General features: G+C 38.0%; 1 protein-coding gene across 2 annotated transcripts in view; it reads right to left on the reverse strand.

Annotated features, from left to right (window-relative positions):
• The window catches only part of LOC132130986 (mitogen-activated protein kinase 9-like), a 21,404-nt gene extending 7,403 nt beyond the window's left edge, over positions 1-14,001 (reverse strand). For both annotated transcript variants that reach the window (XM_059542916.1, XM_059542915.1), the window contains exons 1-5: positions 13,732-14,001; positions 3,752-3,903; positions 3,205-3,334; positions 2,484-2,542; positions 577-715 (exon numbers count right to left, since the gene is read on the reverse strand). In XM_059542916.1, the coding sequence (XP_059398899.1) occupies positions 577-715; positions 2,484-2,542; positions 3,205-3,334; positions 3,752-3,867 (444 nt within the window). In that variant the 5' untranslated portion in view covers positions 3,868-3,903; positions 13,732-14,001. The remainder of the gene's footprint in view (positions 1-576; positions 716-2,483; positions 2,543-3,204; positions 3,335-3,751; positions 3,904-13,731) is intronic.
• Between the last annotated feature and the right edge of the window lie 2,489 nt (positions 14,002-16,490).

The raw sequence follows: 16,490 nt of genomic DNA on the forward strand, positions 1-16,490 counted from the left end.
CGTTTTTTCCAGTAACCCAAAGTTACATATTACAACAGTCAGAGTCAGTCAACAATCAGACCCACAGAGTAAGGTTATTATAGTTTAATTAAATGTTCATTTCCATTCTATGTTCAGTTAAATTAAGCATTCATTCGTTTCTCAATTGTTTTTTCCTAGGTGTAGTTTTAGAAAAAGTAGATGAGAATGAATATTAACACATTAATCACTGTGCAACTGCTACATGGGTCTCTGGAATGTTTGAATCTGATCAATGGCAACGGCAGCATTCTTCTGAAGTTACATATTTTAGCATAATGACCACTGAACTGTATAATCAAACTTTTTTTTGTTTCACTCAAATCAATATTTCATTTATATTTACGTAGCTACGTTAATAAGCGGGATCATTTCTTTAATTTAATTTTATTGCTAAATTTTCTAATATAAAGAGCACCAAAAACTGAAATAAATAAAAGGTTAGTTAACATTTGTTTTTATTTTCTATTATTTAAGCTTTGTTTTTACCTCCTTACGTCATATGAGTTGTAGTTACCGATAATGAACTTGCCACAGAAGATCATGCCAACATCTCACCCTGTGAATGATGCCAGCTGAGTGTAGATGTCGGATGCCACACAAGATCTGGTAGAGCAGATAAGACATCCTCTCATGGTCCAGGTCCATGTGGATCACCTGACAAAGGCTGGCGTCCATCAGTTCCATTACCAAGTACCTGAGAGAAACCAGATTCTTCAGAGTTTCCTGTTCTCACATACGACTCAAATGATCTCTTACAAATCCTTACATACATAGTACCGACTAGCATATAACAACCCCAGACCCCAGGCTTGAAGGGTTAGTTCACCCAAATATTCAAATTGTCATTAATGACTCACCCTCTTGTTGTTCCAAACCCATAAGACCTACATTCATCTTCCGAACACTGTTTAAGATATTTTAGATTTAGTCCGAGAGCTTTCTGTCCCTTCACTGAAACTGTGTGTACGGTCTACTGTTCATGTCCAGAAACGTAATAAAAACATCATCAAAGTAGTCCATGTGACATCAGAGGGTCAGTTAGAATTTGTTGAAGCATCGAAAATACATTTTGGTCCAAAAATAACAAAAACGACGACTTTATTCAGCATTGTCTTCTCTTCCAGGTCTGTTGTAATCCGCATTCACGACTCCGCAGTGACGGGAAGTTCGGTTCTTTTCTATGAACTGGTTCTTTCTGACAGTTCGATTCAATAAACCGGTTGAAAAAAAAACAGTTCACCGGTTCTTTTGTGCTCGACCTAATGACTTCATTTGCGATGATTGCCCTTGATTCAAGCCTTCGGTTTACCTGGGCTCATAACATTGGCACAGAGTCAGTTCAGAGTCAATCACCAAAAGAATCAGTTCGGTTAAGACGCGCTGTGTGTCAGTCTGCTTCACGCTGAATCACGCATGCGCAGTATCATCAGCTCATCGGTTCTCGAATCAGACGCGTCGGTTCTCGGTTCAGTGTACTGGTGATCCGAAAACCGATGTAACCGGTTTCATTCATTATCTGGCTCGGCTCTGTGTTCATCTTTCAGTTCTCTCTTCACATCAGTTCAATCAGTGTACTGTTTGAGTACATGAATTACTCCGGGATATTGGTTTATTTTGACTCAGAGGAAGTGTCAGCCATGTTAAAAAAGTTAACAGCTTAAGTAATTTGTGGATAAATGCTTAATGGAGATGCGAACCGTTTCAAATGATTCAGTTCGATTTGGTGAACTGGTTCAACCGGTTCAATAACAAGAACCAGTTAAATCGAATGATTCGTTCGCGAACCGGATATCGCCACACTGCAGTGAACGCGCTCACAACAGACACGGAAGAGAAGACAATGCTGAATAAAGTCGTAGTTTTTGTTATTTTTGGACTAAAATGTATTTTCGATGCTTCAACAAATTCTAACTGACTGTCTGATGTCACTTGGACTACTTTGATGATGTTTTTATTACCTTTCTGGACATGGACACAACAGTATACCGTACATACATTTTCAATGGAGGGACAGAAAGCTCTCGGACTAAATCTAAAATATCTTAAACTGTGTTCCGAAGATGAACGGAGGTCTTACAGGTTTGGAACAACAAGAGGGTGAGTCATTAATGACTATTTTAATTTTGGGTCGAACTTACCCTTTAATACTTTGAGTCAGCAACACTTCTATATAACACAGCAACAGAAGTGCTGTTGTCAGGATTTGTAATTAATCTTGATTTAATAACATATTTTATTATATAAAACTCTAAAGCTATAATTATCACAATGCAGCAATAGGACAGCGTAATTCATCAGTCCCTTTTGAGAGTGCATTGTGGTCTCAGAAAAACTATGAATTTTAATAACACCGGGGGACAAGGGATCAATACACCTCAATACGGCCATACAAACTCAGCTTACACTAAATGATAAGGTCAGCACTCAGCATAAACGGATGGATTTATAAATTCAAAACTTACAAATCCTGAAACTCTTCCAATGACTTCTGGGGTGTGAAGACATTAAGCAAATGGATGATCTAGAAGGGAAAGGATGAGAAAATAAATCTAGACTAATCTGCACATAACAATCAGCTTGACAACAAAGGTCAAAGTCTCAAAGTCTCACAACCCATTTTTAAGTCATACGCAACAGTTACTGGCCAATTAACGGCTATCAAATGAATAATTTAAATCAAATAAGCTTACTGGTTGCAGATTAATCAAAATGAGCTCATGGTAAAAAAGGTCATGTACTTCATTAATAGTGCTTTTCAATTCTGCGTCGTTATAAAGTTTTGAATTATTCTGTGTTAAGTTATTATTAACAGTAATTAACGGTATATTAAATGTTAATTCATACTAAACATTTTAACTGTATTAAAATACAGTGGGCTGAATATTTAAGTATTTAATAATAATAGTTTTACAATACAATAGTAAAATTACAATACATACAGTTTACTTCATATTGATTTTTCAGCCTAAATGGGCCATTCTGTCACTGACAGGAAATTGGAAAGATATAGTTGCTCAGTCCATCACCTCTCTGATATTCTTAACCAGTGAGTGTGACAGAGCTCTGAAATCCCAGCAAAACCGGCCTGTAGGTGTGATAGCCCTGACCAAATCAGTTGATTGAGTGTGACGCAGCCTCAAAGTGTAATTCTGAATTGAAGAGTGCAATGTTAACGGAACGTACGTTCTTGTGATTAACACACTTGAGCAGAACCAGCTCTCTGTAAGCCCTCTTCGCATGGGTCTGGTTTTGAAAGGGCCGGCTCAGTTTCTTCACAGCGACTGGGATGCCAAGTACTGTGTCCAGAGCGGAGCTTAATGGGGCAGAAAAAATGGGCACGCTGATATGATCAAAATCTTCATTGTAGTTATCATCATTGGCTCAAGTATGATTCACATCTATATTCATGCATTTATGATGTCTTATGCCTCAATTCTATTTTAAATGCCCTTTTTTATGTCCTTATGCTATCAGACAACAATACTCCAAACAGTGTTTAGTATCCATCTCCTGCACTTTGGTAAACAATACAGACATGCAGCTAGCTGTAAAATCCCTCTCATTACAGCAGCTGTAAATCAGGGATCCAAATCTCTAATGGGACATTCAGGTCAATGACAAAAGCACATCTGCTGTGCTCCTGACAAATGGAGACAGGCGATGCCTAATGGGATGATGACATCATTAGTATGGAGGCAGATAAAATTGTTAATTCCAGCTGCCCACTCACCAGACGATACCCTGGGCACCGGATCCAATGGCGCGGAGCTGCTGGTACCTTCCGAGCACCGTAAAGGTGGAGTCACCCACCTGCACGCTGTAGAACTGCCCCTCCCCCTCGTCCATGGCTCCTCCCACTGCGTGCCTCTAGATAAATCAAACCTGAGAGAGAAAGAGCACAGTACATGAGAGTGATGAAGAGATGATGTGAGATGTAGCAGTGATGATTGCATACTGAGCTCACTCCCCCGTGTGTTGGGGATGACATTGCCGATGACTCATCCAAGGAGAATCAGATATAATGCATAGCCATACTGAATGACAGAGTATACCTACAGGATTCCATTAGAGAGTCAAGCCAGTGATCGAGCACAAAGATAAAAGCCATGGTCCACTGACAGGCCATTCTTAATGCATTTAAACAAACCCACAAACAAATGAGGTCTATGCTTCACACTTTCCTGAACTGAGCACAACTTATATCCTTCTCTCGCTTCTCTAATTGCCTAGAGTTAATTAAAGTAAGGGATTTGAACTAACCCCTAGGTGTGTAACAGTATACAAAAATTATGGTTTTGTACACACCTCGATTTTGAAGGTACAGCTTGGTATGTTTTCAGTACATCAGGGAGGATTTTTTTTTTTTTTTTTTTAAACCGTGGTTACTTTAATTAAAAAAAGACAACTGCAAAGACAACTGCCAATGGACTACAGACTCTGTGCCTGTGTGAGAGGACGTTACTCTTCATACCAGCAGGTGGAAGGAGTCTATAATGAGATTTCAGGGAAACCAGACTGTGGATATACAAACCATAAACAAAGCAGCTTACCATTTGTCCTCTTTGAATGTTCGCATGCTTTTGTCCCTTTTCTTCTCTTGGACTAGTTTGCCAAGCTAAACAGCCAATCAGAATGAGACCACCCATTCAACAATCTCAATTGGCCAAAAAGACAGATGGGAAGACACTGGAAAAACTACAATGACAGCCTTTAACAAAGTATTGATTTTCTAAATGATCAGATGCACAAATGCTAAAATGTTGGCTGATCAATGGTCAATAATAAAAATCTCTATATATATATATATATATATATATATAAAAAAAACAACACAAACAAAATGAAAAAATAACATTAAAAACTAAAAGAATAAAGAGAAACGATGAAATTAATTATTTCAAATGCTGTCTAAAATGAACATTTTGCTTTAATGCTTTTTATATCACTGACAATAAATGGGTGCCCCATTTTAATTCTGATGTACAACATGTGCTAAAATTGCACTACTTCCAACAACCGAACAAATTGATACGATTCCAGTGAATACAGCCTCTAGGCATTGCAGTGCTTTAACTTGGTGTAGGTACAGCCTGGTGTAGATACAGTATAAATCTAGTTACTTTTACACTTTACTTCCTCTCTTTATTTCAACGAGTTTTCCCTCAATGAACTGATGCAAACATCATCTTACAAACTCACTTTGGGCGTTGAATCTTGTTTTCCTTTCATGTTCTGTCTCTTTCTCTTCAGAAAGCAAAAGCAGAAACTATTATGCCATTGAATATCAGAAATATCATGTTGCCTTGTAAACAGGTTCTCCTGTGGGATTCATTCTTTCTGATGGACCGAATCCTCCCTCCGTTTTTTTTGTGCCATTTTTGTACAGAGCAAATCCTCAACGTGATATGAAACTTCCATTATGAAGCATTCAAGAAGGCAAAGTAACATCCCTTAGTGACTCACCAGTAAACAAAACCAGGCTAAGGTGAAGCAGACAGACCACTTTCACGTCAATAATAGACAAAGCTGGCGGTAGCACTGATACAGTAAAAAAAAGCTTCAATGACCAGGACTTTAAAATGGTTAAGCTGATCCCTTAAAGCCATCAGATCCAATCTCATCATGGGTAAACATTATCTGTTTAAAGCAGACCCAATAATCCAATATTGTAAGAGAGCGGAGATGCAGCATCATCATAGTGTTTAGCATGAAAACCCAGCCTATAGCACCTGACACAGGAATCAATGACTGTAGCATCACAATTTGATGCATGTTTACAATCAGAACTTACATGTTCCCTGTTACCAGGCACAACTCCATGTAGAACTACTATACCACTATTAGGGCTGTCACAAGATCAGATTTTTCACTACAAAATTACAATGGCCAAAAGAATTCACAATTATGAAATATGATATCTAAAGAAATCTAGAAAAAATAAATAATGCTGTAGACAAATTTATCTTTAGTTAGTTTTTTAGCCAGTAAATTGTACCAGTGCATAAAAAATGGAACAATTACACTTAGTTCTCCCAATTAGCAAAATTATGTCATGAATAACTCACCCTCGTGTTGTTCCAAACCTGTAAGACCTCTTTATCTTTGGAACACAGTTTAAGATATTTTAGATTTATTCCGAGAGCTTCCAGTCCCTCCATTGAAGCTGTGTGAACGGTATACTGTCCATGTCCAGAAAGGTAAGAAAAACATCATCAAAGTAGTCCATGTGACATCAGAGGGTCAGTTAGAATATTTTGAAGCATTGAACATACATTTCGGTCCAAAAATAGCAAAAACTATGACTTTATTCAGCATTGTCTTCTCTTCCGTGTCTGTTGTGAGAGAGAGTTCAAAACCAAGCAGTTTGTCATATCCGGTTTGCTATAGAATCATTCGATGTAACCGGATCTTTTTGAACCAGTTCACCAAATCGAACTGAATCGTATTAAACGGTTCGTGTCTCCAATACGCATTAATCTAGAGCTGAAACAACGAATCGATTTAATCGATAAAAATCGATTATTAAAATAGTTGTCAACTAATTTAGTCATCGATTCGTTGGTAAATAACTTTTATTTGCCGTTAACGGCTCATTTCGTGCATATTTCAAATCTGCGGTGACCAAAGTGTGGCAGTAATGAGCCACCGGAGGTTTTACTCAGCCAGTACAGCAGGAGAAGTTGCGAATAGCCAATAGCTGGCCTCGTTTGTGTCACGTGCTTCCCGAACAGCGTCTCTGCAGCATTCAGCAGGATGTGGGAGAACTTTACTTTGAGCCTTCAAAAAAGAAGAGTAACCTGTAAACTCTGCACTACTGAACTGTTTAAGGGGACGTTCACATATCGCGTCTTTTGCGCGCTCAAGTTCGTTATTTCCAACACCGCACCGCATCGAGTTAAAAACATCTCAACTTTTCAGAATGCTGCAAGCGCATCGCGGGTCATGTGACAAGAACTAACCAATCAGCTTCATCCTTTCCCGTAACAACGTTAAAAGCTCAGTCAAGATGAAAAGGAACAGCTGATCATAGTTGTATATGGATTTCCATTTTGAAATAAATTTAGTAGCAGAGCTACTGCAAGCGATTTTTTGAGCTGCAAATCCATTTATCCTTTGCTGAAATTTCCGCGTCTTCAAGGAGAGAGCACGTCATGGTTGCTTATCAAAGGCAGACGCCTCAGGGGCGCTTCTGCGCGAGCGCTTTGGAAAGAAGGAGAAAGCGGCGCGCCTAGCGTTTTTAGGCGCGATTTGTGAACGGCCCCTAAGACTTTCATTTGTGCAGATTCTCCAGTACAATGTTGTTTGCAAATGTTTAGTCGTAAAAGCTGATAACATTGCTTTTTAACAGTTAACATTAAAAGCTTTACAAACATGTTCTGTGATCAGTTTGTAGTTTACCAGTTCAAAATTCAGTCGTGCAGCCTAATTATGACTGAATGACAGAGGTAAATGTTTAAAGATATTTGAAATGCACTTTTTTTCTAAGTATTCACTGCTCTTTTTCACACAGCATGTTTTTTGTGTGTGACTGTCCAATTTTTTTTTCTGGACAACCTTCTGATGGATTTTACTTTAAATTGTGAGTTCCATTCAGGTTTCATGCCACTGGCACTTTATTCGAAGGATTGTTTACAATTTCTCAGCAAAAGCTATAAAGCTGTTTCCCAGTAAATAATAAAATACAATGCACTGCAATTTTATTCTGTTTTATCCTTATTCTTAGTGAAAATATGTTCTAAAAGGTTCCTTAATAAGCTTCGTTCGGGATGTTAAACTACTTTAGGAGCTCTTAGGACTGCCATGGTGAAAACATTATTTTAAATCTCCTTGTGAAATTTGCTAGAGTATGGGTCAGTGTTCTGATTGCAGAAGAGTTCGACAAAGGATTACTAACACAATAACACAACTCCAGGTATATTTTTGATTAGGATATAACAGGGCAAAATGGTTAAAATCTCTTAAAAATCTATGCTGAAGGATAAAGACCATTTATTAATAATTTACTTGGGGAAAAAATGGGAAAAACTAAAATATAAGTACATAAACCGATTAATCGTAAAAATAATCGACAGATTAATCGATTATCAAAATAATCGTTAGTTGCAGCCCTACATTAATCCACAAATTACTTAAGCTGTTAACTTTTTTAATGTGGCTGACACTCCCTCTGAGTTCAAACAAACCAATATCCCGGAGTAATTCATTTACTCTAACAGTACACTGACTGAACTGCTGTGAAGAGAGAACTGAAGACTCGTTCACGAGTCAAGAACCGTTTCTGTCAGACGTGTCTGATTTGAGAACCGAGGAGCTGATGATACTGCGCATGTGTGATTCAGCGTGAAGCAAACTGACACAGAGAGCGTCTGAACCGAACTGATTCTTTTGGTGATTGATTCTGAACTGATTCTGTGCTAATGTTATGAGCCCAGGTAAACCGAAGGCTTGAATCAAGGGCAATCATCGCCAATGACGCAATTAGGTCGAGCGCAAAAGAACCTGTGAACCGTTTTCTTCAACAGGTTTATTGAATCGAACTCTCAGAAAGAACTACTGGTGATCCGAAAACCGATGCAACCGGTTCTTGACTCGTGAACGAGTCAATCTTTTGTTCGTTATCTGGCTCGGCTCAGTGCTCATCTTCTGTTCTCTCTTCACATCAGTTCAGTCAGTTCAGTCAGTTCAGTCGCGAACCGGATATGACAAGCTGCTTTGTTTTGAACTCTCTCTCACAACAGACACGGAAGAGAAGACAATGCTGAATAAAGTCCTAGTTTTTGCTATTTTTGGACAAAAATGTGTTTTCGATGCTTCAAAATATTCTAACTGACCCTCTGATGTCACATGGACTACTTTGATGATGTTTTTCTTACCTTTCTGGACATGGACAGTAGACCGTACACACAGCTTCAATGGAGGGACTGAGCTCTCGGACAAAATCTAAAATATCTTAAACTGTGTTCTGAAGATGAACGGAGGTCTTACTGGTTTGGATCGACATGAGGGTGAGTTATTAATGACATAATTTTGATTTTTGGGTGAACTATCCCTTTAAGAGCAATCAGATATTGATAAACAAAAGATCCACAAGAGACAAGTATTTTTACTAAGGTCAATTTCAATGAAGGAAGTCAAGTATGTTTAGATTATCTGATTTAAAACTGGATCAAAAAACCGTCTGAATGTTTCCCGAAGAACTGAAAAGTATTTCTGATGCAACACCAAAAAATAACAGGATTTTCTTTTCTTTAAAATCATATTGTAGCATCTGCATTTTATTCAATTACAGATGTGCTACTGTTGATGATTTTATTACTCTTAAGAGTCTTATTTGAGGAATTTCTATGGCAGAACGCGGTCTGCTTCTAGTAAGAATGAAACATATTCAGCACTCTATAATGCACACATTTATTTGGGGTAAAAATAGAAAGGAAAAAAAAAGATTCCTCTCTAAAAATAAAGTAAACATATGGTAATTATTAGCACAATTTTGGACTAAAGGCCCAGAAGGACGTAAACAATAAAACAGACAGATATCTGCAGTTAAGAGGTTAATGTAGTATTTAAAAGTTGGCAAAATAGCAAGCACATGTATTTATTTTAAGATAAATAGGTAATGAGAAAGTTAAAAAGGTTAAGATGGTAAAGCACTCTTCAATAAATAGTGCTCTTTAAAAGTCAAATATCTGCCATAATGTACTGCTATTTAGTGTTAGATGAAAAAATCTATATAAAAACTAAAAAGAGGTAGAAAGGAGCACCCACAGATAAATATCTAATATCAACAAATATTGTTAAACAAATAAAAATCATTAAATATCATCTGCTAACCAAACTCTTATCAATATATTTTGAATCCCTACTATTAAAGAGATAGTTCGCCCAAAATGTTTAATTCTGTAATTAATTACTCATCCTCATGTAGGGCTGGGACAACGCGTCGATGTCATCGATGACGTCGACGCAAAAAATACGTCGACGCAAAATATGCACATCGATTCGTCGACCTGTTTTTATTTCTCTAAAAAACGTTTGCAAAACGTTTACCTTATGTGCGCTGAATATACGCGATGGCCGGATCAACATTCTGTCCAACGTTATATAACCAATCCAGGGGTTTTTCTGCATTGATCTTTTTTTTTGGCGGCTGTCAAAGCCTTATTTGATCGGTAACACGATAGAAAAAGGGCGAAACACCAAAGTTTCACGGGCACTCGCGCACTCACAGTCTTCAAACTACACGAGCGCTTCTTGCTCTCTCCCTCCCTTGTGCATATTAACCAAAATCATTAGACACGATAGAAAAAGGGCGGAACGCCAAAGTGTCACGTGGAGCATTCGGAGATTTTTTTTCTCCATGACAGGCTGCTGGCTCCCACTGTTAATTTTTTTTTTTTGTAAAAGCACTCTCTGTATTAGCTTAAAGCCCTCAAGTTTACATTTACATACTGTGTTCTTTCAATTGCTCTAAACAAGTATTTTGGGTGACCTTTTTTATTGAATACTAGACATCAAGTTGTTGTTATTTTCATCTGAAAGAACTTCTTTTTTCAGTAAGCTAGGCCCTATGTGTTCAGTAAGCTTGTTTCAGTAAGCTATGTGTTTTTAAGGTTTCAAGGTTTTATTGAATGCTATCTCTATACAAGTGCAAAGTAATGCATTCTTAGTCAGTCTTTTATTTTGTAATTTTAAGAGCAATAAACATATATTGCAATGTTAAGGAATTGATGTTTTTTTTTTCATTCAGATATGTAAATCAACATGTATAAATTGTTAGTAGTCAATTAATGGGGAGATAATCGAAATCAAATCGGTCTGAAAAATTAATCGTTAGATTAATCGATGCATCGAAAAAATAATTGCTAGATTAATCGCTTAAAAAATAATAGTTTATCCCAGCCCTATCCTCATGTCATTCCAAACCCATAAGACCTTAGTTAATTTTTAGAACACAAATTAAAGGGTTAGTACTTTATTTCACGTCTTCTGAACTGTTGACAACAAACCCCCACTTACCGCTATTGAAAAGCTTGAAAGAGCAAGGCAAATTTCACATACCCCTAGGATGCTTCGATGGTAAGTAGAAGATGGATGAAATTTTCATTCTTGGGTGAACTAACCCGTTTTTATAGAATCTGAAAGCTATCTTACCCTGTATAGACAGCAACGCAACTGCCACGTTCAAGGACCAGAAAAGTAGTAAGGACGTGGTTAAAGTAATCTATGTGACATCAGTGGTTCAACCATAATTTTATGAAGCTACGAGAATACTTCTTGTGCACAAAGAAAACTAAAATAACTTTATACAACAATTTCTCCTAAAAGCGTGTTCAAGGCAGTACAACGGCGCATTTGTGTGCATTCCTTGTAAACAAGGCACAGCGCATCCGGGTTCTACATCAGAACACCAGCTCCTGCGTCAGCAGCACCACACACCAATCTTCTGCACACACATCCCCAAACATCTCTGCTCCAGCTAATGTATTTGACAGCTCTTGTGATGTTGCATGACAAGAAAAAGCTTAAGCAACATGATGCTAGAACACTCTCCCTCTGCACAAACTCCACAGCCGCCCGGCTCTCGGTGGTACATGAGTCAGCTTGTGCCCAGCCTGAATTACAGTCATGCTGCTAGGCCGTGCTGTGCTAAATCACTGTCAAAATGGCCTGGCCTGCTTTAGCATGCTGCAGCCGACAGGACCACTATCCTGAATTTTATCTCTGCCCAAGAGCCGTTTCAGGGCCATGTTTCCTCTTACAGTAGAAAAGAGCATTTTTCAATGCATCCCTCCCTGACAATTACAACTGCACGTTATCCTAACATTCATGGAAAATGGGAGGATGGCTGTGGAGAGATGTGATCCCAGCAAAATGCGTTGAATGATGATCAGTATGTTAGTAAATGTATCTAATTAATTTCATTATAACAAATGCATGCATGCATTAATATAAAATACAATAAGATGCATATTCTTTTTTTATACTGACCCCCCAAAAATAGGTCACATGGGTCTATTATGAATTGGCCACAAACAAAAAATAAACACATTTATATAATCAGTGTTTAAAATGGATAAGAAAGATATGTTTTCTACTAGGGTTAGGTGATTTCTTCAAATTTGTCATCAGACGATATCTAAAGTGAAACATCACGATGGACGATGACGGGGACGGGGATTGGGGGAGGTGTGCCTGAAGCATTAATCCTTATAAGGGAAAACAACTAACTATTCCTAACAGAGTGTTTACACTGGATGCGAGCGGCATGACAAAATACTATAGAACCACTGATCTAGAATAATGATTCATTATATATAGATCAGTCAACAGAACTCAGTATAATCAGTGATGTTGTCTGCATGACAATAAAAATCCCGACAGTAAACTGCTGCCGCATTTTGTTTATGACGTGCTGACACAAAATTCAAATGATTTTCAATGGTCCCTTTGTCGTGTCAAGTGTAGACAGGCTTTAGCTAATGCGGCGCCACATGACAACTTTCGAGTCCAGTGTAGACACTGTGTAAGGACAGATGACTGAGACAATGGGGAATGATTTGCAGATCCTCAGTACCACTGACCAACATATGATCTTGTAAAATGTATGGTAAGTACTGCCACTCCATAGTACATTTTTCAAATTTATAATTTTTTTCTATTCAGCCAGTCATGTTGGAGTTCCAATATAACAGAAGTTACAGCAGAAATATTATTTTTTATTGTGTCATCCAAGTGTAACAGATTATTGAAAAAGACAATAAAATGTAGTGCAGGGACTTGGTTCTATTTATCAGATGTTGACTGGATTTTGAGATGTGGCCGTTTTTCTACATGACTGGAGAAGTCCATCTTCACATTTTCACCGGAAGATTGGTTTATGACTTTTTGATTAAAAAAAATATAGATCTTAATATAGCATTTAACATATTCCACTACATATGCTATAAATGGTGGGGGTGGGGGGTATTAAAGTCTGCTGACACTCATTTTGTAAACTAGTAGAATTCATTCAAAACTACATTTTCCCTATAAAACAGCAAACGTGTAGTGATAAATTCAAACTTCCTGGCGGGTGAAAAGATCACTTAAAGGAAGCCATATGAATTGTGGGGTTAAATTATCGTGGTAGCCTACTCTTGACCTGCAGTATGTAAACACATCATCTCATGCATCACAACACTGCTACTGACCTCATTCAGATACCCGCTCTCTTCTTAGATAACATATATTGAATTGTATGCCAATTTAAGAACTCCAAATACAAATCTAGAGAATGTCAAGTGAAGTTTCAATGTGTGTTTTTATACAGTCTATGGTCAGGCTGCATTCGCTCCATCACAGCAAGCTAGTTAGTCATCCAATAGCAGCTAGCTATATCTAAGCGAAAGATACACTAGCTAAGGCATAAAACTAAGGTAGTTTCTGTTATAAACGCTAGTCCCCAGCTTTTTTTGCGTGCCTGTCAGTCACTCTTATGACGGCCTGATCCAGCGCGAGGTAAGAACTTTGCAGCAGATATGTAGCGCGCGCGATAACTCCATGTCAAACTCCCGGCAAACTGCAGCTCTGCTCTATGACAAAACGAGCGCAGTAACATGCGCTTTCAAGTCGCTCGTTCCTAAAGACATTTATGCACGTGCTCATGGTCGCGAACAGAAACAAACGACCGTCTGAGGTTGGTGAATTTTCACTAGCTCGCTGCGTGCTTACCTCCTCCTGTTCTTCTTCTCCTTGCTTTCTCCACTTCACTCCCATACATACATAGAAACACGCGCAAGCACGCCAGCAAACAAATCCTCTGAACCGCGGAAGTGTCGGCGTTTATCGCTTCCACATTAAACACCGCCGTCCTAAATGCCGGTCAGTCCGATTTCTTTCTCTTTCAAGACGCTTGACAGTGAAATCCAGAGGGTGGCATGACTGCAGGGGCGGAGGGACAGTAATTTTTCGGCGTCTCTCTCTCTCTCTCTCTCTCTCTCTCTCTCTCTCTCACACACACACACTCACTCTGCCTCGCTGGGCAGGGATGACGTAATAGCGCACTCGTCAGGTCAAATTGTAATTTTGGATGCAGCCTTAAAAGTTGCAGGAATCACAGATGGATTCATTAAACTGCGTCCAGTCAAATTGAGATTGTATCGACAAATGATCTAAATGGAGCAGTGGTCTTTAGAATGGGAAAAACAAAAACGCTCTTCTTTACAAGGAAACAAATTGGAGCAGAGTTAGAGTTCAAACTATATTTATATGGCAAGGAGCTGGATAGACTCGTTCAGATTTTTAGGAGTGTGGTTCGATGCTAGGCTCACATGGAAGGTAGGCTACATATTGATAATGTCATAAACAAGTGTAAAAAGGGTTTTTAAACCTATTTAAAAATGTGATGAGATGTTTGGTGGGATCGTGGGGAGCTGACAGGTCTAGTTTGAAAACGATATATATATATATATATATATATATATATATATATATATATATATATATATATATATACATAGGTTTAATATGATCAATTATGAATTATGGATGTGTGGTGTATGGGTCAGCATCTAAAACCTCGTTGAAAAGATTGGATTTAATACAAGCACAATGTAGTGGGGCTTTTAAAACAACATCTGTGCCAGCATTACAGGTAGAAATGGGGGAAATGCCATTGGAGCTAAGATGACAGCAAATTATGACAACATACTGGGAGAATTTACAAGGGCATAATAACCATCCTGCAAAAAGGTGCTATTGAACCATGCTGGGAACATGGAGAAAGACAAACAAATAGCTTTGGATGGGTTGTTTGGAAAAAGGCAAGTGAGATGGGTATAATGGAGAGGAATTACTCTCCAGCTGTAGTTCTGCCTAGCTATACCTCCTTGTTTTTTACCACAGCCAGAGATAGAGTTTAGCCTCCTTGAATTGATGAGAGATGAATATGGGGGAAATGACAAGATATTTAATACATACATCAGAGGAAATTATTATGGTTATTTACAGATTTATACCGATGGTTCTAAAGATCCTAAAACAGGTAGAGCAGCAGCAGCAGTAGTAATCCCTGAGTTTAATGTTGAGTGTGGAAAGAGACTTACCGATTATATATCTGTATATGCATGTGAAATGATGGCCATGATTATTGCTTTGTAATGGGTAGAGGAGGTCAGGCCAGAGAGTGGTAATCACATAAGATTCATGTGCAGCATTAATGAGTTTCAAAATTTTGGAACTCCAGGAGTAGAGAGGACTTATTGTATGAAATAATACAATCGTTATTCAGAATTCACCAAATACATTTGTCTGTTAGGTTTGTTTGGGTCCTTGCACATGTTGGAATTGATGGGAATGAAAAGGCAGATAAAGCAGCTAAATGTACTTTGAAGAGTGGAAATAAGCACATAAATATTAGCAAGTCAGAAACTAAGGTGGTGATAAAGGGACAGATCAAAAAGATGTGGCAAAATCAATGGAACAAAGAAAGCAAAGGGAGATATTAGTTAAAAATAGTCCATTAGTTGGAAAGATGTGAACTGGAGGACAAAATAGAAAAAGGGGAAGGTTATTACAAGAATAATGAATGGTCACACGGGTCTAAACAGTTCTCTATACATGATTGGGAAACATAATAATGGAGAGTTTGAATATTGTGGAGAGGAAGAAACAGTAGACCATGTATTGCATTGCCAGAAGTATGATTCAGTGAGAGAAATTTTAAAGAATACACTAAGAGAGAATGGAGAGCAAAATATCAATGATATTTGTAAAGAATCTGCAGATGATAAGGGTTGGAGTCTACTTCTAGAGTATTTAGGATCAACAAGATTAATACATAGAATCTGAGAAATAGAAGTCTATTGATTTGATTTGAGTAGAGGTTGAAACAATTTAATTATTTTGGTTTTCCCCTTGTGTGTGTGTGTGTGTGTGTGTGGTGATTTAGATCCTTAGTCCAAACTCCAAATCAGTGGGTGGCAGTTATGCACCCGAAAGTTGTTTGCCAGCCGCCAATAAAAACAAAAGAAGAAGAAGAAATTATCTAAATCGCTATCCATAAAGCTCCTCCTAATTTGGCCATTTATGCTCAGTCACTGCACAGTCAGGCCTCAGCTTGTGTTATAAGATGTTATTGTTCTGTTATGCTTTAATGTTAAACAGAGCAGTACATTTTTCCCCTTAAAATATACACTTTTTGTTGGCATTGCTTTCTTCTCTTTAATCATTGACAATAATGTAGCTTTGAGCAGAGTCTAAAGTGTTGGAGAACATTTGTATGCATGAGTCCTATGAAAGTATTTTTGGTGCAAAACAACTGAGCGTTGGAATTTGTAGTTGTAGAGAATAGCCACACATGAGACAAAAGTTGCAAACTTGTAGATTTTTTTTCCTCTTCCACAAACACAACACAATAGTTACACCTTCTTGAATCCTTTACTGCAGGTGCACAAATCCTATTCTACGAATCACAAATCAAGAAACTCATA

The sequence above is a fragment of the Carassius carassius genome, chromosome 47 (genome assembly GCF_963082965.1).
Source record: "Carassius carassius chromosome 47, fCarCar2.1, whole genome shotgun sequence".
Lineage (NCBI taxonomy): Eukaryota > Metazoa > Chordata > Actinopteri > Cypriniformes > Cyprinidae > Carassius > Carassius carassius.